Genomic DNA, 25,893 nt, shown 5'->3' with positions numbered 1-25,893 from the left:
AAAAAAGGACTGGGGACCTCCTGCAAACTTGTGAGCAGCTAAGTCTAGAAGCTGTATCACAAAGACCTGCAACCAACCCTTTGTCTGGCCTTATTTCATCTTCAGAAGCTACCCACGGGCTGTTACATCTCCCAGCCCTAAGGTATTTCTAGTAGCCAAAGGCTTAAATTATTAGGGGGGCCCAAGACATCCCCTCTGAAATTTAATGCAAGTTGACTACACAGTTCCCTTTGGCCCCTTTAAAAATTTCAACATAGCAGAACACAGGTACTTCTGACCCACTTTTCAGCATTCCTTTAAACATCTGGTTAACAACAACTGCTAGCGTAGCTCTCTAAACCAAACAAAGTCAGTATGAGCTCAAAAAAATATTTCTCGCTTCAGTTTATTTCAAGGGTAAAGCTCCATTTTCTGCAAAGCTCGTATTCAACAAAATACTCTGTGTGCATCCATTTTTAAAGAAAATATTTTATTACATTATGGGAAAAAAGCATAATCATCCAAGTTCATATTGTTAAAAAAATTGAAAATTTATTTTAGACAGCGTGTCGGTATATTCTGTTCCGCATGGGAATGATAAGAAGACTCTATATCATTACTAGATATTGCACAGTCTGAAAGAAACAAAAACAAATCACATGATCTTGGGAACCATCTCACATTATGAAAAACCTACAAAGAAAACATTAAAAAGAAAAACACACACAATCCTTTCTTTCTACAGTAGCTTTAAGTTTATAATTCTTGGAATGACCATATTCCACTGAAGACCATCTCAGTGACAGGAAGCTTCATTTCAGCAATCCCTTGTGCAAATAAGATTAATAAAAAAAATAATAATAATGCAGATAAGTCTTTTGATATCGTGTGGGTGGCAATAACCACACAGCTGTTAGATCCCTGCCTGGAAAAACAAAAGGGGGAAGGAGAAGGAAGGGGATTTAGGCCAGAAGTTTTGCCTGCAACTCCATCTCTGCCGCCCTTTTGAGTGCAACATCCACCAGTAGCTGAAATCCACTAAAATCCTGGTTAAGGTCTGGTGGGGTTGGAGGAGGAGTGTTGAAGAGGCCACTTTGTGCATTTGCACCAGGTCCCAGTTTAGATGCATCCTCATGGTAGGAGAGGGAGTTCTCTGTGAAGCTGTTGGCTGGGGGCTGCTGCAGGTCCGTGGTCTGGCCTACATCTGCTGGTTGGCAAAAATGGAAAGGGGCATCTTTCAATGCAGTCACGGTTGTGTGGCAAATCACTGATGGTCGAGCCAAGACTGATCCTGGGGAAGCAGGTTTAGAAGAGGACACAGTCTTGTTGAGTGCTGTGGTAGCAGGAAGAAAGGAGTTCTCCTCCAGCAGTGGAATGTAGTTTTTTGTGCTCATGGAAGACTCCACCAGACCGCCCTCAGAAAGCTTGGTCCCTCTTCGCGAGATAGTGAATTGATTTGGGTCTTTGCCATCCTTCCTCAGCATGTCAGGTAAAAGCCTGCGGCGTGCATTGATAAACCAGTTGCAGACCTGGGAATATAATGACATCTTAATTTCTACCTTCATCCATTTCCAACTATGTGCCACTAGAGTCATTCGGTTAGATTAATGAATCCCTCCAAGCAGTTTCCTTAACTGCAGAACAAAAGAGAGACCTACTGACAAGTTCTGACATGCCTTGCAAAGGCCTTTCCCTTGTCCCTGTTCTACCCCCAGCTCCCCACTCCTTTTACAAAAAGCCCCAGGAAATCTGAAGACTGCTAGCCTGAACTGAAAGGTTTAGCTTTTAACTCTGTGCACACACATTAACCTATTAGCTATTGTTCCCTACACTTAGGTTAATTAACAACAGGAAAACCTTTTCTCTCTGAAGAGAGCCACTCCTCCCACAAATAGTTACTGATTTTCCTTGTTCAACTGACTGTGTCGACAGACATAACATGAATTACCTCATTTAAGTTTGTCCTTGTTTAAATATCAAACCAGTTTCCTGGGTGATACAGGATAGTTTATAGTTTAACGGCTTTTTTGTGTTTACTATATAAAGAAGGTTTTCTTTATGATGTTACATTAAGGAAATTTTATTTAATAGTCAATTACAAAATTTGTACTAGAGAATTAATCCGGAAAAATAAAGCCCAGTAGTCAAGAGGAGCACTCTATATTTACCATCTCTCAAACCCAGGGTTTACACAAGTTTTCATGCAGCCACTTTCCCATGAGGTGGAAAGCAGCAATTTTTACTAGCTATTCTGCAGAAAAAAGATGATCATAGAAGACAAAAAGGATGTGTCCAGGGGACCTCACAGCTGTCAGTGGCATAGCCCCTGGATGGGAATCCAGTACTCCCAACCACCTAAAAGCCTGATCACACCCACAGTAATGTGCCTGAGTAGCTTTATCCATACAGGTTGTTCCACTGATCTTAATGGAAGTAATCATACACATAATTAGATATGTGCATGTTCTACAGACTGAGCCTCAAGTTACAGTTTTAAAAGTGAAGAATTATGCTGTTAAGCTGTGTATCTATCACCACAAAAGCTCTGCTGACAAAAAAAATAAATACCTTCTCCCCATAGCAAATTACCCTATAGAGACTCTTATGTCTTTTGGGTCCTGGTCCTGCAAAATTAACATGCATGTTCAAATTCATGACTGTCTGTTCGCCCCAAAAAGGTAGTTTTATTCCCAATAAGCAAAGATCGTCATGACACAGTACATTTGTAGCTGGAACAGTACTTCTCCTTACAAGTGACATCAGAAGAAGAGTGAGTAACAATAAGAGGAAATGCCACATACAGTGTAAACATTTATATCAGAGACCAGACTTCAGGTAAATTAGGAAAAGGGAAAAGAGATCATTTAAAGCAGGAGCTGGTTTGGGGTTTTTTTTTGAATACCTGTAGTGTGGAAAGGTGTGTTTGTCGGGATAACAGCGCCTTTTCTTGCTCTGAAGGATAAGCATTGTATCGGTGCTCATATAGCCAGTCCCGAAGAATCTGCACTGATTCCTTGGGCAAGTTGCCCCGTCTCCTCCGTTTGCCAGAGCCAGCAGAAGAGGAAAGATCCAGTGGGACATCCATAGTGTCATCATCCTCTGTTTCGCTGCCTGATATTGCAACTACACCTACAATTATAAAAAGGCAAGAACAATCAGCCTCCTAACTCAGTAAACTACTTGGCTTCAGCATTTTCTGGTTCAGACAATTTTTATTATATTAACCATCTTTACTGTGAATCAGGCTACAGCCTCCTATACAGGGGATTTGTCCTGTAGCATTAAACTTGTCAAGCTGTGGCTTCCCTGTCAGCTGAACAAAAAGTAGCACCAGTGATCTGTTCCAAGGGGAATTCTTTTCCATAAACGCTCATTTTCTTGTTCCCCTAGCAACCTTTTATCTACCACATGTTATCAGATAGCTTCTATCTAATGCCAATATCGTGCAAATTTGCTTGCTATGGTATGCATCCAACACTTTTCTTCAAGGATAACTATCTAGTGACTGGGCAAAAAGCCAATAGCAAGAACTTAAAACCCAGACACCCAGCTCAAGCGATGGGTTATTTAATTACTCCCTAACATGCTGATGCCTTCCTCTTGGGAGAGATAGCTTGTTAATAAAAACTAAATGAAAGAGGAAAAGAAGAAAAGGAAAATTGTGTCTGCCCACCACCCCACATGGATTTTCATTTACTTAAAAAAAAGTGCAGAAAAAGGAAAGAACAAAGTGCTTAATTCATATTGAGTCCACCAGTGTATCAGGAGATGCACTTTTGTTATTTAATTGTACTCCTGTATCAAAGAACTGCAATCATTTAATATTTTTAAAAATGTTTCACTCTGAATGCATCCTGATTATTTTTTCAACTTCAAGGTTTTCTTATCACTTTTCAGTCTGTGGAAATGTGTGCTTTGTGCTACACTTACTGTAAAGGCTCCAGATTTACAAGTTAACTGCACATCCTTTTTCCCCTTCAGTACAAAGAAATGAACCAATTTTAAAATTTCATTCGTCCTTCATATATACACCATACTACTACTTATCTGAAGCTATGGTATGTAAACAAAATTTTAAAAAAATTTAGTATTTTATAGTCCATAGCTAGGAAGACTACAATGCTGTTCCTTTGGTAGATACACAAATCACTGAAGAAACAAACAGCACTGTAATATACAAAGAAAACCATGCTTTAGCTTTAAATACTTTAATCTCACCCAAAATTTTAAGAATCTTGCAAACCATCTATAAATCTAAATAAGAAATATCACTCATTTCAACTAATACAATCCAATACTTATTTTGACTCAAAATATATTGGTTTTCTGAAGCATTTTCTAGAAACTGTAGAAGGATCACTCAGATCACTTTTTTTTTGGTTCTGAACCTGCATTTCATTCAGGGGAGAAAAAAAAAAAAAAGGAACTTGCTCACTCATAACAGCTAGCAATGTTAAACATCAAAAGTAAAAACTCTGTGAGCAAAAATTCTGCTTTATCTAAGGAAATAAAGTCAACCTCAAAATATGGGAAGTGTGTCTGTGAAACATAAAACTATATAAAGCTATATTTATGCCCATAAGTAAAGAGATAAAAGGAATTAATATAATTTTTAAAAAGGGGGTAGATGCAAGTTTTGCTCAATACTTAAGGGGGGGGGGAGTAGGACCCCTACCCACACTTTCAAATGGTAGCCAAAGCGGATATTATGAATTCTTCCCCCCCCCCAATTGGGGCTAGCCCCAATATCCCTAAATTTAGTTTAAGTTATTCAGATTTCAATGCCTGTTTTTGGCATGGAAGCATTCCCAGTAGCACGATCAAGCTGCAATTTGTCTGGCGTAGTTACTTTAGTAACTTGCATAGTATTGTTTTCCTTCTCTCAATTGCTGATTTATGTAACTAACAAACATCAAACTGTGAACATTACAGCCGAATATACATTTTTCCTGTGATGATTAGCTACATAAATTATCCAGTCATGGAACAGGAACAATAGGATACTATTTAAATAGCCAACACAAGATAAACGCCAAATTATGCAAACAGATCCCTAATTCATATAGAAAGTATGTCAAGTTTACTTTAGTAAGATTCTGAGCAAAACGTATTTTATTTGTAACAGCTTCAAGGAAAGCGCTGCCATGCTTGCCATGTAACCTGCAAACATGCCTTGCACAAGGGGTCCTGAGCCACGAGTGTCACTACTTGGAACAAAGATCACGCACAGACAACATGATGGCTCTGCAAAGCAGCTCATCCCTTTTCAATTGAATTTAAAAACTAGCTAAAACTAGCTTACATTATTCAGACAGTGTTTTCAAGTGTGCTGTTCTTGTTTGTCAGAAACTAGAAGTTGCAGCACTTCAGTGGGTTGGGTTTTTTTGTTTGTTTTTAAATATAATAGGCAGCAAGGCAGGACCTTGGGAAACAGGGAGAGGCAAACAGTGAATGTTGGAAATAAGAGGGAGGAGAAGCCAAAGAAACTACTCCTGTGAGGAAAATTAGGTGTCTAAGAGTTTGTAAGCCGCATTTACATGGCATAACACAAAATTCTCCAGACATATCACCACATTTGGAAAAAAACTCTGAGATCTCATACGCAGCTCAAAAACTCCACTGAAGCCTCTCTGAATTCAAGAATGCTGATTTGACAGCAAAACTGGTTTTAGAACTGCCTTTTTCCACCGGAAAAAAAAACTTGACAAAATACTGTCTCAAAGCCAACCACATGAAATCTTTGTTTCGCAAATAGGATCTCCTGCTATTGCACTTCTAATGTAAAAGTTGCCATCTTACTAACTGCAGCCTACCTAGTCACAAATGAATCAACACTGGAGCCTGCCCTTTGCCCCGCTTACTTGGTGTGTCATATTAATTGACAGAGTGAGCTAGTGACACAAAACAGGTTTTGGTTAAGCAGGAAAACCAGTGTGTTACAACTTCTCATTTAAATAAACGATCAGACCTCTGAACCTTCAGCAGACATCTCCAGCGCGGTACAGACAGAGCAGCAACAGGAAGTCATGGCTAGAAATCTCTCACTACCTCAGCTGATATTTTTTACTAGAGCAGGAGCCACGTTGTTGCTGTCAAGGCTCTGTTTTCATTAAAGCATTCCTGCTGATTACAGCCCAGCTTTGTTTTTCCTTCTTGTTAGTAATCAGGCTATTCGCTGCTGGTTTCCTGTTTTAACAGGGCCCAACTGAAAAGGTTCCTGGCCAGGCTCCACGACTGGACCATTGGCTTACTGTTATTTACACCCGGAATAAAGGCTTGTGGACATGCCGAGTCCCTCCAGCTGACCTAGTAATTTATTTCATCTTAAAAGCAGGCTAGCGTCAGGTTACTTTACGTTTTCTCCTAAACACAGTTAATCTAAACGGAAATACTCCTTTTATATGACTAACTAAAGCAGCGCAAGTTCATCTGTAGAGAGGTCTAAGAAACAATACAAAATCCTAGTCCTCAAATCCTGCCATCTTCACTTAGATGAGCAGTCCCTATTCACTCCAAGCTATTCATGACCTAAGAACTGTATGATCAGCATCTCATCTTTATAAATGACTACCTTCCTGGCTTCCTAGCTGAAGTCATAGACATGATTGAATGCACCACTGCTCTGTATCACAGCCCAAAGACTTTACAGGTCCTCCTGCAATCAGCTCAGGGAAGATTACACCTAGAATCTCACATACAATGCTAGGCTCAACACCCAGCAGTTAACAGCTTGAAACAACTTGAGAAAAAAAGTACAGTGATGACTAAAGTTGATTTCAAAATAAACTACCGATACTTAACAAGGCATGCTGAATACTTAAGGAGGAGGACAAAGTATTTAGAGAGAGGCTGAGATGGAAGTTAAGCAAATGAGAAATTTAGGCTGAATAGTCAGGAAAGACATCCTATTGTGTCGAGGAAGAGCTTCAGAGGAAGTGGCAGAAGCCAACTGTTGTTCAAAACAGGACAAAGTATACCACAAGAAGCAATCTCTGCCCTCCAGAGAGGGAATGGACAAAAAAAAAAAACCATCACCTTAAGAACCCCCCCCCCCCACACACACACACACTCAGGGTTCTGTGAATTTCTTAAGCTGGATGTTTGTGAGCACAGACAAATACAACTAGCTCCCATCTAAGGCCCCAATCCTGTTGTGACCGACTTCAGTAGGATTCCTCACATGTATGAACTTGAACATATGCCTGTGTCTTTGCATGATTATATTCTAAATCAGTTAATTAACAAGCTGAATACATTCAGTGTGATTGCTATCAGACTGCTATTATTTGTAAATGAAACTATCCACAGAATACTCCTCAGGGTTTTAACACACAGACTGTTAGTTAAAAAAAAAAACACTAAAATTTAATGTGAATTTAAAAACCACCAACAAAAATAAATTGGTTTAAAATTATTCATAAGTAACCAAGAACTATAGGGATGCATATGGGAATTTCCATAGTAACAACTTTTCCTTTGAATATGCTTCATAATTGAGGAACCAGCTTGTTTGTTTTCCTCTGCATTTCACAGCTTGAGCTCTATTGCTTCCAAAGCAGCCAGACTTGGCCGTGCTATACAAATTTTTTTAAAACAGGATTCTTCTAGGACTGCGAGAAAGAAGTCTGAAACAAAGTCATTATTTTAAACTTCTTGAATACGCCTCAAATGCCAGGCTGCAAATAACTACAAGCCTAACCTTTAATGATAAGGGGTGCCCTAGCCCTAACATCTTTCTAAAAGTTTCCACCTTTGTCTCTTCACCTTCTAATCTCTGCCACACAAACCCCAGGCCGATGGCCCCTCTCCAAAGTTCTCCCTCCAACATGTCACCTTTCATTGTTTCCATTGTTTCAACCCAGAACTTCCAATCCTCAAAGCAGATCTCCCTCTCACTCACTCACACACACACACACACATCTACACATGCATACCTAGAAACTACGTCAGCATTTTTCACACACATTTATTTCGGGGGTGGCAAGAACAACAGTTGAAAGTGCAGGGAGTTTGGTATTTCAACAACCAGCAGCTGCCCTCGGGGAGAGAAGTCTGAACAATGGAAGCAACTGCAGACAGGAAACCAGCTCACCACTGCTGGGCAAATAGGGAGCATAGGAATGTCCTAAAAATAACTGGGCTAAATTAATTCAGTGAAACCATATAAAAAAATGCTTGTAATAAGGTTAAGAATCTGAACGTACCTAAGACGACTGAAACATTTAAAGTCAAAGCTGTCACTGTCTCTAGGTCTAGAGGGCTGGGTTTGGTATGCAACACATGTTGTAATCTAAAAATCAATCCAGTTACTTAACAGACTGAAATCTGTGGTGGGGCCATAAATACAAAGTTCCAGCCAGAACTCTGAATTCTTTGCTTTTAAACAACACCCTGCCTGCTGTTTAAACTTTGTCTTTGTGGCTTAATTTCCTTTGTGTGCGCTGCTCTTAAATGAGTGGCAAGTCCAAAGCTTCTTACGAAGCCTGCAAATCATATTAGTACATCACGTTTCCAGCAGTCCAATGATTTCACTAACTACATATGCATTAATTGCTCCAGGAATATTAACAATGAGCGAGACTGCTCTACTATAGAGCCGCAGGAATGCGTAGTAGGGGGAAAACAGCACAACTCTGGAGTACTGAACATGCGCACTACACCCTGCTAACCCTCTACTTCGGATAATTTAATGGTCTTTAAATGAAAAACGCTCTTCATCCACAGCGCAGATTGGTAAATCACAACTGAAAAGATACCCGTTTCCTATAAATTGCTTTCTAACCTTCCTCCCACCCTGGCAGATGTATTAAATGGGAATGTATTAAATCCGAAAGCACGTTGCTCGTCTTTGTGGTCAAGCTCTCATTTAAAGGCGCATAAAGCACTACAAACGAGAAGAGTAACAATCCTCTAACTATATACAAAGTTTGCCTGTGTGGAAATAAACACAGTAAAACTTAAAGAACTTCTTTGTTGGGGGGGGAGTCTCCCTCCTCCTCCTCCTCCTCCTCTCAACCCCAACTGTGTGGAAACTTTTTTTATTACTCGCTGTTTATAAGGGATAAAGGAGGGAAGGAAAAGGCAGTGACCGTTACCAAAAACACGGCAGGCAGAGTTGCAGATCGGCTCTAAAACTCTCGCGGCACTGCCTTCCCCCCCCCCGCCCCCAGCACACACACACACTCACGCGCACTCACACGCGCGTACCCGCCGCAGCCCGAACAAAGGGTGCGAGCCGGGGCCGCCCCGGCCACCACTCTGTTCCGACTTGGGGCCTTTCCTCGGGTAAAAAAAGTTGCGAAAGCGACTCACACCCTCGCCCGAGGTTAGCCGGCTGGCCGAATTCGGTGTAGAAAGGAGACCAAAAAAAAAAAAGAAAAGAAAAGAAAAAAGGGGGGGGATATTAAAAGAGGGAAGGCGAAACAGGCTCCGCGGAGAGAGCGAAAACAAAACTTCTCGGCGGCACAAAGCAGGCGCCGGGGCATGTTGTTGACAGTGAGCCAGCAGCATGGAGACGCGGCCGCGTCCAAACAACAGCCCCGCATGTTTTGTCTGGGAGCGCAACATTAACTGCCATCTTCGACGGGAGCTCGGCCCCGGCGGGGGAGGGAAAGGGTGGGATGAGGGAGAAAATGGGTGAGAGGAGAAGGAAAGCAGTCTCTGTTTCACTTGGCACCCCCCCCCCCGCAGTCAAGTCATTCCCATGGAGGAAGAAAGCGCAGGGCTCCCCGCTTTCTCCGCGGCGTGTAGCGGCGGCAGGACGGGGGTCGGGCGGCCCCTCGCACTCACACTCACACACACTCACAACTACCTTTTTTACTTTTCATCTTGATCGCGAGGACCGAGCCGCTGCTCCCGCCGGATACCCCGCACACCAGGAGCGAGGAGCACCCGCTCGCCGACCCAAGTTTCTCTCCCCTCGGCCGGACACTGTCGCCCTTTAAACTCGGCGGGGAGAGGAGGAGAAGGAGAAGGAGGTCGTGGTGGTGGAAGAGGAAAAGGAGGAAGAATCGCCGCCGCCGCCAGGCGAGAAGCCCGGTGCCAGGCGCCTGGTCCGGGGCCGCGCTGCTGTCAGCGGGAGCCGGCAGGGCTCTGCCTGCCCGGGGGTTTTCTGGTGGCGGCCGTTGTCGGGGTGGGCTTCCCTCCCCCTTTCCCTTTGTTCCTTTCTGCCGATGATTGGCCCCAGCTTGTTAAAGTGAGAAAAGGCACGAGAGGAAAAGGTACACAAGGTCCACCCTCCCCCCACCTTCCAGCAATGAGTAAGAGAGTGTAACCGAGAGCTACACTAGCACTTGCTGCTGCTGTTGCTGCCTCCTCCTCCCGCTCGTCTCTCCTCCCCTCCCGGACTGCTGTGGCTCTGTCAGATAGGAGGGGAGGGCTGAGGGGGGGTACACCCTTACTCACTCACTCATGCACACACAACAGAGTGGCGGGGCCCGGAGTAGAAGGGGAGCCCTCCGTGCCTTCTGCTCCCTCGCCTTTCTTCCAGGCAGGCGTCTGAACATTAAACTGGAAGGGGAAGGGGGCGAGGGGAGAGATTTTGACAGCTGCCCTTGACTAGCCTCCTCCTGTTGCTGCCCGGATGAACCACCCGCTTCTACGCGTGAATAGAAAGGAGAAGAAAGGAGAGTGTGTACGGCAGGAGAAGGAGCCCTGCGAGGACCCGCATGCCATTAAACCAGCCCGGCTCCTTCCCCGGCGCTGCCCGCGCCGCCGCCGCCGGCTCGGGGGCGGCCGTTACGGACCGCTTTCGAAACGCCCCGCTCGCTGCCCCGGCTAGCTGCCGGCCCCGCACAGCACGGCCCTCCCTCAGCGGCGCCCGGGTCTGCTTCTCCTTCTTCCCCCTCCGATTTCATGTAACGTCTCGGCAACAAACCCTCCCTAGTTGCTCTCTGCCAGCTCCTCTCCCGAGGAAGGCGAGTCCTGTTTCTGGGGTTATTTTTACATCAGTTCGTAAAGGTTGTTTTTCTCCTCCTCCCCCCCCCCCCCCGTGGATTTTGCTGTGACACATGCTCATGGCTTTAAAGAGAAAAAAGTCTCACAGCTTGACTCATCCCTCTTAGGCAAACACGTGGTGCAGCAACAGTTTATTTTCCTCTGAGATGAGAAATACAGGACTTTTGAGCTGCTTGTTCATTTAGGGCTCGGTCCAACTTCCCACCGAGCTCTTTCCATCGACTCGAGGGGAAACTGGCGAGAGCCCTCCAATAACAAAGGCTGCTTTAGCAGCGTTTCTTTGTGCTCTCCCGCAGCCCCCTTTCAAAGCGAGGTTTCTGTCAGACCCGGGCAAATAAAAATACCGACCATAAAACTCCAGGCGGAAATTTTATACGCGAGGGTTTTAGCGTGGAAAGTAAAATAAGCCACCCTACCCTCAAAAAATGTGTGCAGATGCAGCATGTTTTTGTTCACAGGAGAGTGTATTTATATATTCACTTTTGCACAGCCACGTGGTTACTTGTTTTTGAACGAAGAGGAATAGTGGCAGGCACTTTGGTTTTGGAAGCGAATGTTGTAAAACGATTGATGTCTCTTTAAAAAATAGATTCCTATGGCAAAACAGGGCTCACTTCTTCCTCCACCCTCCTCTTTGGCCGTGCATACAAACACACATTCACATCAGAAGAGGAAGCAACCGCGTTTTATAAGCAAATCCTCCCAAGTACCTTGTAACTATTTTATATAGTGTAATTACAGCGACCTTGCTGGAGATAAAACAGCTGTTACATCCTGAATGAGGGACATATGTGGCGGGCAGGGGGAGGGAAGGGCGACTGTTGAGTAATTTAAGTTAACAAAAGGGCCCAGTGTTGGACGCTGCAGGGTTAGCGCCCCCTCCCCCCCCTTTTTTTTTTATTGAACATGGGGTTGTTTGGGGGAACGGGTTGGTCGCTTATATCCGGTGCCTCTGTCTGGAGGGATCACTAGGTTAGTGAGGCAGGGCCGGCCGGACACCCTGACTTAAGCGGAGCGAGTCGGGCGGCTGCCCTGCCCAGGGCTCCTGGCAGCGGGGCGAGCCGTTACATTACCCCCCGGCCGGGCGGGCTGGCCGTTACCCCGGCGGCCAACCGTCCTGCGGGAGTGCGCGCGGGGCGGGGGGAGGGGGCCGCCTTCCCGCTGTGTTGTGCCAGCCCGGTCCGCGCCGGGTCCCACCTCCGCCGAGTCACGGGATGTGGGGCAGGGAGCTCTGTCAGGCAGCTCGGTGCCGCCTTCCCGTACAGTAGGAGCTCGAAAGGAAAAGGCTCCGCCAGACGCGGGTATTTTTAACATGCCAAGCAGCGAGTTGCGTCTTTGAGGGACGGTGATGACTCAGGGTTGGGGTGTGTGTGTATGTGAGTGCGCAGCTGGGATTTTTGCTTTGTTTTTTAAGTCCTGCTCCCCAGCTGCGAGAGCTGACTCTTCAAAGTGGTGTTTTGAGTGTCCACGCTCGATCATGCCAAAAAAGTAATTAAGGGAACTTAACAAAAGACGTGTCAAGTATTTGAAGAGATTTCCCTTTCTGTGTACCGCCTAAGCCAGCTTGCGCTTGCCTATCGTTGTTGGGATTGCTGACAACTTTTCCTGGTTTTGGTTTGTTTGGGTTGTTTTTTCTTCCTTTTCTTGGCAACGTCCTTTTTGGGGGTGGGGGGAAATAAAGTTTTACTCTCACACTGAGCTTAATCTTGCTTTTAAGAGTGTTTGGAGCATTCTTTCTAATTCCGCTGGAACGTTGTTTCCTAGGAATTTTCTGGAAGGATGCTAGGAGAAAGGTGACTTACACTTATCATGGCAGCTTTCAAAGGTGGCAGAAAGGCTGCAGAAAGCTGAAGCGTAGTTCAGTGCTCCTCTGGTTAGCGAGAGAAAGCAGCAGAGTAGTGAATGTTCGTTTTCAGCTCCTGAATCACAAAGTCTGGGGAGAGGCTTTCTTGGAGCCAGGTTACTCCCTGGAAGTGTGGAGGGGGCATATCTGTAACGGACCACAGGGAAAGACAGGAAGTGGGCTTGTGCAGCGCATCTTGAAGTTTTCACCCCTCAGGACAGGGCTGGGATATTACCTGGGATTCATCTGTAAATTCCAGCTCTCTTTACAGCTTGGAAACTCTCGGTGTGTGTTTAAGGTAGGTAGGGTCAATAAAGGGGGCAGAAAAGCAGGGTGGTTGAAAGAAAACCGTGGCAGCCTTCTGTAGCAGTAAAACCTCAACATGCCTGAAAGATTTATCTAAAGAGATGGCAGGTGATTTCCTTATATGCCCTGAGCTGGAGTCTGCTCAGGATTGGGAACGGCTTGAGTTTATGATGAGTTCAGTAAACTATCAGCCCATAACTTGAGGATGAGTGTCACTATTGGCTGCTGCTTGCAGGCAGAAGCAATTGGTACCTATGATAATATTTAACTTTCCACAGTCCCTTCTTAACACAGTCTCACCAACATGTGGTATTATGTGGTAGTATGACTTAATTTACTGGAGCTGCATCAGCACTAATAATCATATCTCAAAAACAGTTCACACTAGTCATTGAATGAATACCTTTGGTATCTGTGGAGCTCTTTGGTTGAGTAGTGGTATTCACACGCATCAAGATATGTCTGTACCAACAGGTTGGAACAACTGTTTAGGCAGAGCAAGTTCTGCTCTGTCTGGACTTGTATGCACAGGCAGGTAAGCATTTGTAGAACTGGATTCCAAGAAAAGAGAAAAATAAAATCTGAGGGGCAAGATTTTGAATCTTTTGAAAATTTTGCTTTATCAGTAGACTATATTGTGGGGGATATCAGTGCCCTGTGGTGATGCATGCTTATTTCTGTGCTATCACATTACTGTATGCGATGCCTCACATGACTAATTGTATGCTTATTGTGCAAGTGCTTTGCTTTGCTTTGAGATGCTGGGACTGTGTGTGCCTAAATACCACCGAAGCCACCATTTTTAAACTGGAGAATACTGCATTTTTGCACTTTATAGGATGTTATGAAAACAAATCCAGTGATCTTTGTGGAGCACCCAGATACTATGGTGGTAGATGACATTTAAATGTTTGTGAGGAAATTTGTTATTTTGTATTCAGAACAGAATTAAAGTAGTACACAGGAAGTTAAGCAGGTGATGCCTTGAACAATGAGGATAAAGCAATGTAATGAATAGCTGTTCCTCCAGTGAATAAATTTCTCCTATGTACAGAAAAACAGGAATTGCTGTTGTGGGTTACACCCATCCTTCACCTTTTCTTACTCATGACATTGACTAGTCTCAGATGTATTAAAGGAAAAGGAAAGGCTACAGAAAGGCAGATGTGAGGCAATATTTTCCCCACAGACATCCCATCCTAATCTTTAATAGTTAGATACAAGCCCTGAAGCAATAGTTTAATATAAATTAAAATTTTGTTATTGAGATAGCTGAATGGTCTTTATACTCATAAATGTTTAATATCTCATAACATTTAAACTCTATAATGGCAGATTGTGGTGGAGTTTCATGTGGAATTGTGCATTACAGGTAAAGGTATTTCTTTTTTTTTTTTTTCCTTCTCTATTTATTTCATTAAATATCTTCTGCTTTGAGACCGAGAAAACAGTAGTCCCTGCTTTTACCTTCTCTATACCATTCATTATTTTGTATACTTTCATCATGTCTGCTTTCTGAGATAAAATTTTTCAGTTGTCTTGATTTCTTCTCCTTTGAGAATTATTCACAGCTTTTGATCATTGTCTTGGTTCTCTCCCAAGCCTATCTAGTCCTACAATACTCCATTTTTCAGCAAAGGTTACTTAGACTGCATGCAGTATTCTAAACAAGGTTATACCTCTGATGACAATATATATGAATTTGATATTACTCCCTGACCTATTTCTTATGGAATCCAGCATGTTAGGTTTTATTTTTGGCCACTGCCACATACTGAGCACAGGGCTTTATCAGCCTTGGAGGGCTTGTTTAAAATTTACCCTGCACATGGTTTTGCATTCATCTCAGTGCTGAATTTCTTTTGCCACTGTATGGTTCATTCATGTAACTGAAGTCACTCTGAAGTTGCTCACAAATCTCCCTTTTCCCAAATATATTTCTGATAGCTGCAGACTTTGGTACCTCAGTCGACTTTACCTGTCCCTGAACTGAGCACAGGACATGGAAGTACCCTGTTGTTAACCTGTTGTCATAAAAAAAAATTCCTCTGTTTAATCTTGCACTTTGTTTTCTTGCTCCAACCAGGTTTTGATTCATGACAAGAATTTGCTTTCTCCCCTAGTATCTTCTTAGCTTCTTCAGTAGCTCCTTGCACAGACCCTTATCAAAGACCTTTTGGAAATCTAAATAAATTATACCAACCAGCTGTGCTCCCATAATTAGAGCTCACTTTGCCACCTTTGTGCAAGGGGAAAGAGGGCTACTCAGGGTTGTGGAGATGGTTCTAACGTTTCAGAACTTTTGCATGTTAGACTCAGCAACTTGAACATGCTTTTCATATTCTAATGTAAGCATTCATGTGGCTGTCAAAGATCAAACAGGAATAAAATCCCCAGGAATCCTTTATGTAGAATCACACTGACTCCTGCCCAGGATAGCATCAGGTTTGCAACCTTTTGGTACACAGCATGGACTTAAATATGGTCTCAGATATCAGGCACTGGTTGTCATTCTTGATGTGGACCAGCTACTGGAGTGATGTGCAGTTGTCACTGGGATTTTTGGATGGTTAGTGACAAAGAAGACCAGTGGCTTCTCTAGCAGGTTCTCATGCTGCTGCTTAATCTGTGGCCTCCTTCGACTTGTTTCTGTGCCAGTCCTTGCTCCCTCATCTCCGCCTGGTCCTCCCCCATGTCTATGCCTCTGTCTTTAAGCATATAGAAATAGAATATTATCATGATTACTGTAGGGAAAACTTAAGTACATGCAGTAGGGTTAGTTATGCTTGTAAGATAATGCAGAAACTTCATAAGTGGCATAATCACTTATACTCTGAGACTGAAAGCTGTACAGATACCCTGAGGAGTGGTTTATGAAGCTTGCATTAATGTAAAAGCAATTTCTTCTATACAGTTTGAAGTCAGACCATTGTGTAAAATTAAAAATTAAAAAAAAGTGAATTATATGTTTAATCTTACTTGGAGTAATAGTGTTCACTTCCAGGTTTTAATTTAAAATAAAAGTAAATGCTTGACAAGGAACAGACTTGAGGCATGTATTCCTTCTGGTTATGCGGAAATGATAATTTTTGTCCACTACAGGCACATCTCCCAATGGCCTTGCTGCCTTTGTCTAAAAGGGGCTCTCTGACTCTGCTTTGTTTGGTAGCACACAAGTTGTGCATATCAAAATCAGCATGACAAATGGTACGGTTGTTGACAGTCTCAGCTCAGCTCAAGAACTTGGGGCATGCAAGGAAGCAGATCCCTGGTTTTCCTGAAATTCAAAACCATGGGCGCAGTCTAGCTTATCTAGTTTTTGCTTATCTGTGATACCTTAAGCAAGTTAAGTGTGTACAGCTGATCAAAAAAAAGGTGTTTTGGGAGTTTATAGTTGTGAGGCAGCTAACATGCTTTTACCACAGACTAGTTAGTGCATATTGAAGACGAGGCATTAGGTTTACTGCAAAGCACTCTTAAGCAAGAGTGACCTTCTTAGCTTGACCTTTTTTAAGTAAATACTAGAAGCTTCTATCCCCACTTAACATTTTGCACCAACAAACTATATCTCATTATTTGCTAGAAGAATCACCCTATAAAGCAATGAAGACAAAGCCTAAGAGATGTCTACACTTAAAAGCCGACTTTTTTTTTATAGACAATGTTAATATATAATAAAAAATGACTATTTCTGAGTAACTCTGTCTCTGGGCACTTTCATTCTGTTCGGTGTAGTCTACTCTAAACAAAATAACTTAATGGGTAAGCCAAACGTTTGCTTGGTTGGCATCTACACTAAAACTTTGTTTTACTTTTAAAGAATTATTTTATTTCAGGAACATTCTCTCTAAAGTTAGTTTTGTACTTACAAGACAAGGTTAAGTTTGACCTGCCAAAGGACAGAATGTGATCATAATGAAATATATTTTTTAAATATTTTACGTTATTTTTTTTATGAGAAAAACCTGAATTGGAATACTTCTTATGGCCTGTGAACTAAGGAACTGATGATACCACAAACCAATATAAGCAAAGAGGAGTATGAAAGAAGAGGAGTTTCAGAAGGCAGACATTTTGAATGCCTATTTAATATTTAGGGAAAAGAGTTCTCACTAAAGACTCACAGTCACAGTTCCATGTCTTAACAGAGGAAGACTTAGGCAGAAAAGAAGAATCCCCCCAACACAGCACAGATCCAGGTGTTTTTAGCAGAATCTAAATGTGGCTATTCCTTGTATTAATTAAGTATAATAGTATTGAAAAACCTTTTCATATTACCTTGTGCTCAGCAAAGAGGTTGAAAAGGATGCAAACTAGATGAAAATAATGAGATTTTATGACAGGCCACAATTAAACAGTTTACTGAATTTAGAGAAGCTTTCACTGCTGTCTGTGCCATACCTGCTCTGAACATATGCTGAGAGTTTTAGTTTCAAAGCTGTCCGCTTTATAGGTATTACATTCACATTATTTCTTTGCTGCTGTGATTATTTTTAATAAACTTTGGTATTATACAGTTTCAAATGAATGCTTACATTATAAATTGGCTATAATTTTTGTACATTTCAGTGCAAACAGAATAGTCTTTCACTATTATAGATGTATTACAGTGAGAATAAAGTTTATTGAATGACCAAATTTAAAGGATTATGGCACAGCTTCATTAATTGAACATATAAGCAAACTATTAATGTTTTTTATTGAGCATTTATGTACTTAGGATTAAAGTGGAGCAAAAAAAAAAAAAAAAAAAATGCAGTGCCTGCTCCAGAGGCACAACCTTAAGGCGCAAACCTGCAGAATTAGAGACTACTGCTTCTATCTTGCAGATGATACTGGTGAGTTGATCTTTTCAGCTGGGTGGAGCTATGAAGATGTCTGATGATGAATCAAGAAAAGGGTTAAGTTTTTGCTGCTGCGAGAAGGCATGTATGGTTTTTAAAGTGATAGGCAATGGGTGTTGGCTACCATCCTATAAGGTCCTAGACAGAGCCTGAGGCCCTAGTGTTCTGCAGGCAAGTGCACATTGTGATGATTTGGGACTATGCCTGTCTGCAGTTATGATTTATGGAGCCAAGGAAGATCGTTAAACCTGGATGTGGCCCATTCAAGTGTGAATGCTAGGAGATAATGAGAGGGCTACAGCCTAAGAAGATGAGTTTGACCAAGATTGTGGTGGTGTTCTGGGAGGATCAGGGCAATTGGGGGGGGGGGGGGGGGGAAGGCGGTTCCTGCTCTCTCAGCATCAGTACTTTTGTACAGGGGAAAACAAGTCAGGTATTGGTGTTGGATTTTAAAACTAAATCCTGAAGGGCTGCAGATAAAGGAGGATTGAGTAGGGAGGAGAAACAGGAATGCATGCTGTCCACATGCAGCGAGGCTGATGTCTGTGAGTCTGTGTGGGCTTGCCGCTCTGCAAGCAGTGCACTTACTCTACACACACTCATCAGGTCCAGCACTTTTCAGAAGATAAGGCTTTCCTTTAGATGTACTAGGTCAAGCCTGATGTAGGGAAAGGGCTACAGCTCACTTAAAGAAGTGGTCCATTTAGCCAAAAAGTAAAAAAAAAAAAAAAAAAAAAAAAAAAAAAAAAAAAAGTTAAGCAGTACCGCTGCAGAGTACTCTGACTTCTGCTCAGGAGAGATGAGAAAAATGAGGCAAAGAGCTTTTCAGACAAAGGTTTTTTTGTCTGGGTCAGGATATTTCTTGTGAATGCTGAAGTAAAATGACCTTGCATTTAGAAAGCCTTACAGAATTGTAAATGTCTGGGGGGGGAGGGCTGTTATTTGTTAGGTTATTTTTAACTATGATGTGATGGTGAAGGGTAAAGTATAACTCAGGAGCATCCACAGGTTTGGATTTTTGGAACATAGTGCTTAAAGATATTGGGTATCTGGGCATGTCCATAAGCACTTGCTTTTGTAGGGTTTGGGCCTTCTGATGTTTTTAGAGCGTAGATGCTCAAGCCCTTCTTCACACAAATATTTTTGTGCTTTTTTATGATTCTGATATTCTTTATGAGAGTCTTCAGACAAAGTCATATCAAACAGAAGAAATCCCACTGGGGGCATTTTCAGTACTTCATGGGTGCTCTGTGACCTGTGTAATTAGCTAGGTATTAAGAGTTGTAGCTAACTGTTCTTTGTCTTGCAGTAAGCAGAGCCACTCTGATCTTCCAGAGAATTGTGGGATAACTGCCCTGGGAACTCAGGGAAACTGTGCTAATGCATTAGAAGCCACTATGTGAGTAGGTGAGTTTGGATCCTCAGTGTGAAGTGAGTTCATTAGCAGCCTGATTGAAAACAACCTTGGATCAAAAACTAGATTTAATTATAGTGGGGAGATTTCAGGCCTTGATGAGAAAGGGACTCAGGATGCTTAAGGAAGAAAAAGAGCTAGGTGAACAAAGAGTGTGTATCCTTGTGGAGTATACATAACAATTAACAGCTGTGTAAAAACCTAACAGATTGACATATGATTAAGAATTAACTCTTCTCTCCTTTCCAACTCCTTCCCTTGCAGTTAAGAAACATAGTAAAAGCTATGTATCTTGATATCAGCAAACCAGCCTTCTCAGGATCTCTCATAGCTACCCTGTATCTGTACCCTTTATTAGGTATAGCAACACCTGACAAGTCTGAATAGGGTCATTAGTCCCCTGAAGAGTTGTAATTGAATCACCTGGATGGTAACAGTCTTATTTAGGATCTTCAAATGGCTGAGGATCTGACTTCAGGTGTTCAGAGACAAACCTCAGGTGTGGAGCTGTTGGATTAACTGGTTAGTCCTGAAAATTATATCAGAAGTCTACAGCAAGTTTGAATTACTTTCAGGCTTTGTGTTGAACTGTTTACAACTTTTCAGGGTGCTAATTGTGTTTCTTACTTGTGTTTAGTTAGTGCAAATGATTGACATCTAACTTTTTCAATCTCTTGCAAGTGTGCCTGAAGTCACAAAATCTAAGCAAGCTGCCTATAGCTAGGTCCCAGCTAGAATTTCTGTTCTAAAATCACGTTAGTTGAAATATTTTAATTGACTGGATAACTTCCCCTTTTAAGATGAACTTTTTAGTCTTAAATATGAAACCAAAATATTGAAAGTTATAAAACTCCAGTATTTATTTCTGACTTGTTAACTCTGAAAGCTAGTTAGTATTGAACAAATACATGTGCCAGTAGTGTGTTCTCACTTGCTTCTCTGGAAAAAAAAATGCTGCCAAAACTCTTGTGGGGTTTAAGGCAAATAAATCATGCATACTTGCAGTAAAAATCCTAGTGGATGTGAAGTTTTAAACTCTTTACTGTGAAATTGTTATCTATTCCTATTCATGGTTAACATAACATGCCTCCACTACGGTACAATATACTGCTGCCCAGCAATGTGTGGTTATGTCGTGATCAGCAGGAGTGGCATTGCCATGAGCAGAGCTAGTCAGGAGGGCAGTAGAGCCTTGGTGACTTCTGGTGAATCTCACTTCTCATTCTGGAATAAAGACCCTTTTAGTCAACACTGATAACAGAACAGACACCACATTGTATATGTATGTACAACACTGAAACTGGCATTAAATCTAGAGTTCCTGTGTTCCACTTACAGAAACCTGAAATTGCCGAAATAAGTTAAGCCCCTTTTTAGTTTCCCTCCTTTAAACTGAAGTTTTTTTTCTGATTCTTTAACATAGATCACAGAACCACATATTTGAGAGAGACAGAGATAAGGATTGCATAAAAAAACAATACTTATTGCTTGGTAATGAATCTGTTGTTATTAAATACCACTTTTCTGAAATATGATTTTCCAAAATATTTGTTATTTAGAAGGGGACTAGCTTTACATTCATGCAAAGATTAAAATTCTGATAACTATTATTCATTCCAAGTAAGTGTGTTAAAGGATATTGTATTTTACAAGGTACTGCGTAATACAGGAGTTTATCTCTATAGCATAGGACAAGGTTTATTTAAAACACTAAAAGCTGCTTTTTTTGTGACAGCACTGCATTATTTCTTGCTTTATCTCCTAGCCATACAGTAAATATATCTATAGTCTTGACATGAAAGCATGCAACATTGCTAATAAAAAGAAATTTAATTTGTTGAATAGACCTTATCAAGCTGAGAGAAAAAGAATTAATACACAGAGTGCATGCATGTAATTTTTCTTGCTGCCTCATGTTAATAAACACAGCACTGAGACTGCTGTTCTGTTTTATACCTATGAATGTGTCCTGGGCTTGTGTTCAAGAAGAATTTCTCCTTTCAGAATATTATGAGAGATCAGCATGTCATCAGGTAAAATGTCAATTGGAAATATATTTTCCAACTATTTTGTTGAGTACACAGCATATGTGTAAATCATTGTGCCTCGGTGATATTAGGGAAATAGACGATGATTTAGGATTATTGTTCACATGAAGTAGTTGGTGACATTGATTATATAGGATTACATGAAAGCAAATTGCAAGAGGTTCCCCAGTGGTTAGAAAGAAAAGGCTTAATTTCTATGTTGCAAGTATTGCGGTTGGTTATATTGCAAATGCATGTTTGTGTACGCATTTACAAACATGTATATTATTATGCTAACCTGTTCTGACCTTCATTGTTGGTTTAAGTCCTAGAAGTAGACACAAAGCAGAAAACTTCAAGCATGTGTTTGCATGTGTTGGTGTATCTGCGTATGTGTAAATATGCATGCATAATGCTATTAGTTATATAAATCTGATTCTTGAGAGTGATATTTTATCACTGTTCATTGTTGTCTTACTACCCTAGTAATAATACATATGTAGACAGAAGATAATATTGCAAATTTGGTAACGAAGCTATTTTTGGAAGGTTTAGTGAATGGAATGCCTAGCAGAAATGATCATTTTGGTGTGCATGTTGTGCTGGCATCTGCTGGAAAATGAGACGCCTCTGTAAATGTTCTCTGTAGACTGGCCTAAATTGAAGTCCTGTCCAAATGACACACGTCATGCTAAACCAATTTAAGCACTGGCAGCAGTATGTTCTTGTCACTGTGGCATTCCTACTTTGCTAATTATTTGAGATCTATGGTTGCTTAGCTTTGGTGAAACACCAGGCTAATGTAGCCATGCTACTTCCTGCTCTCTAAGCTGACTTCAGACCTAGCCTGGGTATGTCTACATAGCCCAGCATTATGCATGACAACTGCTAGGAAAAAGTCATGTTGATGATTACTTTCAGTAATGCACTTTCCCTGATGTGGCCAAACAATTTAACCACTGTTTCAGAAATACGATGTCCCTATTTTCAATTATAGCAGATATTTCTAAGTGTAAAAAACAGTATAAATAGGATAAGGCTTGTTGGTGGGCCAAGGTAACGAGCATCCTGAGGCAGCAGAAAGGCAAGCAGGTGTTGGTGGAGACAAATAAAGGACCACCTGGGAATGCAGACTGCATGAGCAAGTAAGCTGCTTTGAGAGTGGAAGCTCAGTAGTATTCAGGCAACCACAGAGTTGCCCAAGTCCACACTTCAAGTGGTAGATGTTGTCTCAGAGTTCAGGAGTGAGACTTTGGCCTGGTTCAGATTTATGGGAAATCTCCCATGGACTTCAGTGAGGCAAGATGCCATAACTTCTAGTTTTGTAAGCATTCAAATACAGTTCTTATTAATTTAATTTCTGCAATATGAATGGACCTGATCAGCAAATTAATGAAGTGTAACTTGCTTGGACAGAGCCAGAGGGAGATATAAAAGAGAGATACTGGAGACAGGAGAATGAGATGTGCAGCAGAAGAAACAGTGAGGCTGTCCATGAATGCCTGGTGATGGCACATTGTGCTTTGCTGTCAGTCTGTTGACTTGTACACTTCAAAAGAGCTCTCAGGGGAGCCAGTTATATGAGTCACTGCCTGATGCACTGTAAATCATGCTTTTTTCCTTTGGATGGGCCCTGAGTGTGCCTAATGCTGTTTTTGAAACATTGTTTAATGTAGTTGGAACTCAGGAATTCAATAAAAGTAGGGCAGAGGGATGGGGGAAAACTTGCCCTTGCAGACAGGATCAGTCAGAGCTACTTCTGATTTGGCTAGTCATTTGTTCTTTAGTATTGTGTATTGCTCCCATACAAAGCTGATAAAACAGCAGTAATCATGAGCTTCCCAGAGGTTATGCTGAATGGAGGTGAAACCAAAAAGTTAGGGTGCTCTGTTTCCATGAAGGTGGAGGTTCAATATCAAGTGTAGTGTGCTGTCTGTCTCTGGGAAGCTCTACCTGTAAGACTTGATTAGGAAACAGAGTAGAGGAGGGTCAGGGCAGGGGCTGGTACTGCCAGGTGCTCCTTTGGCATGGAGTTTCCTCTTAGGCACAAACTAGTGCTTCTCTGAGGAGTAGACAGTAAAGGGTACCCTATGGCCATCCAAGTGAACCTTGAAATGTTAGGCATGTCACTATAGAAGAATCATGTCAGAAATTTTAGCCTGGTTTCCTTAGGAATGGAGGTTTATGTGACTGTGTTGCCTGTGTGTCTGTCTGCTGATCTGACAGGCTCCCCTAGTAAGTTTTAAAGCTGTGGGCCAATTTCAACCAAAGTTTACAGAATGCAGTAGTCTCAAAAATACTTTGTTCTTAATGAAAGTGATTGAGTGAGTAAAGGCATGAATTTCCAGACAGAAGGAAGAGCTTCAATGGGAATTCAGCTATGTTCTTGGACAGTGGCAAGCATACATGGGAGGGGAAAATTTTGAATGCCCCAAGCACAAGAGAAATTATGATCAGAGTTTGCATCTTTACTTGAAATGAGATAATACAAACATGAGACACAAAGCTGCAGGTGACCATGAAGAGCTCCCTGTGGAGTTATTTGGGCTCTTCAGAGATTTGATGCATCATTTGTGTAAAGCCAAAGCCTGTGCTGCTTACAGTTACAAGCACACAAGCATAACTACAGTGATTGCACAGATGATGGCGTGACTTATTAACACTGTGTCTGATGTCTACTTGATTTCTCTCCAAAAAATACCCCGAAGGAAACCGAACTTTTGGTGGTGAAGTTAGTTTTGTACAACGTTAGACAGATAACCTTGGCTTGTCTGGATTGTGCCCTAGTCAGAGTATGATCTCTAGGGTTGAGCACAAAGAAGTCAATAGTACTTTTAGTTGTCTTCTTTTTAATAACAATAGACCAGTGGTGGAATTTAAATGATGGGTAATTGGTGACAGGGATTTTATTTCAATTTGACGAGCAAGTGATAATTTGCTGATAACTTAATGATGCATTCAACTATGTTGTCAGAAGTATTTGCCTATTAGTTTTGAATAAGTAATGGAAATCAGTTATCTCTTAAACTAGTTGAAGCAATGGCTGTTCCTATAAATTCAAAGCACAGAACTGTCTGTGTAAAGACTTGCAGATCAAAGAGGATATGGTTATGAAACACATTAAAACAAACTGTAATATCCAAATCAGAAATTATTTAGGAACCCCTGGTGCTGGTAATTCAGGAGCTCCTAGAGCTGTGTGGTTTTACCTCTTGCTTTAGTGCTGAGAATGGAGGAAATCCCCCTTCTCTTGAGAGTGCCAAGGAGATAATTTTGGCACCTCTTAAAATGAACAGAAGTGAATATTTGCAAGGTAATTAGGATGTTCAGCTTGCCGTGTTGCTTTACAAAACCCAAGAGGGCTATTTTAGATGCTCTCACTTAATTCAGAGATGCCATGATTTCCACATATTTACTTTTGAGGACAGAACAGATTCCAATCTCTGATTCCCACTCTGCTAATTCATACTGTTCCCCTTATGTGGCCATCAAAGCGTGTAAGGGAGTTACAGGAGAAAGTCAGTAGGCTGCACAGCATCCAAGAAGCGGAGCAAGAGATAGACAGGGTATTCTCGGAGACTGTGCAGCTTCAGGAGTCCCAACCCCCCCCCCCCCAGCAGTGGAGTTGCTGGAGGGCTCTGTGCCGTGTGAAACGGTACATCATAACACCGTAGAAGAAGGCTGGAAACTGGTCACTGCTCGTGGGAGGAGAAAGGCTCCTAGTCCTCCCAAAGACTTGAAGCTGAAGAACAGGTTTAGCGCCCTCCAGGATGAGGAGGAGATGGGCATGGCTGCCAGGGAAGTACCTGGGACAACAGACCCTGTGCCTTGCTGGAACACCTGGAAGAAGCGGCGGGTGATTGTTGTGGGGGACTCCCTGCTGCAGGGGACGGAGGCATCTATCTGCCGACCTGACCTCATGTCTAGAGAGGTTTGTGGCCTGCCAGGGGCTCGTGTGAGAGATGTCATGGAAAGACTGCCTAGGCTCGTCCATGCTTCAGACTATTACCCACTGCTGCTCTTCCATGTAGGTGCTAATGACACCAAGGGCAAACTGGAGACCATCAAGCAGGATTTCAGAGCTCTGGGGATGGTAGTCAAGGGTCTGGGAGCCCAGGTCATCTTCTCCTCAATCCTGCCAGTGAGGGGGGTGGATGAGAGGAGGAGGAGACAGACTTCCCAAGTTAACGACTGGCTGCGCCGCTGGTGTTGGCAACAGGGTTTTGGTTTCTACGACCATGGAACCCTGTTTGAAGATCGACTATGGATTGGGAGAGATGGGATCCACCTCACGAGGCGGGGCACGCGGGTCTTTGCAACAGGTTGGCCAACCTGGTAAGGAGGGCTTTAAACTAGGAAAGATGGGGGAAGGGGAGAGTTATAGTGCCAGGGAAGCTGGCAAAAGACAGCTCAAGTCGGGATGCCTCCAGCAGGTGAATGCAGCCGGGGAAGCACACATGGGATGTGGCTATGGAGGATCCTCTCGAATCCTTCCTGGGAAACCTGCGTGCTCGATCACCTCTC

At 42.3% G+C, this 25,893-nt stretch overlaps 1 protein-coding gene across 2 annotated transcripts; it reads right to left on the bottom strand.

Annotated features, from left to right (window-relative positions):
• Window positions 1–452: 452 nt before the first annotated feature.
• On the bottom strand, window positions 453–10,582 carry TGIF1 (TGFB induced factor homeobox 1). Of its 2 annotated transcripts, none has more exons than XM_013942793.2 (3): window positions 10,388–10,582; window positions 2,882–3,108; window positions 453–1,508 (listed from the first exon to the last, which is right to left on the bottom strand). In XM_013942793.2, the coding sequence occupies exons 1-3, from the start codon at window positions 10,482–10,484 to the stop codon at window positions 942–944; spliced, it is 891 nt and encodes a 296-aa protein (XP_013798247.1). In that variant the 5' UTR covers window positions 10,485–10,582; the 3' UTR covers window positions 453–941. The 2 variants fall into 2 exon arrangements, with proteins under 2 accessions (XP_013798247.1, XP_013798255.1); XM_013942801.2 differs by lacking the exon at window positions 10,388–10,582 and adding an exon at window positions 9,791–10,252.
• Window positions 10,583–25,893: the final 15,311 nt, after the last annotated feature.

Source organism: Apteryx mantelli, chromosome 2, assembly GCF_036417845.1.
Source record: "Apteryx mantelli isolate bAptMan1 chromosome 2, bAptMan1.hap1, whole genome shotgun sequence".
Classification (NCBI taxonomy): domain Eukaryota; kingdom Metazoa; phylum Chordata; class Aves; order Apterygiformes; family Apterygidae; genus Apteryx; species Apteryx mantelli.
Note: the sequence above shows the minus strand (reverse complement) of the source record. Positions and strands in the feature narration are given on the sequence as shown.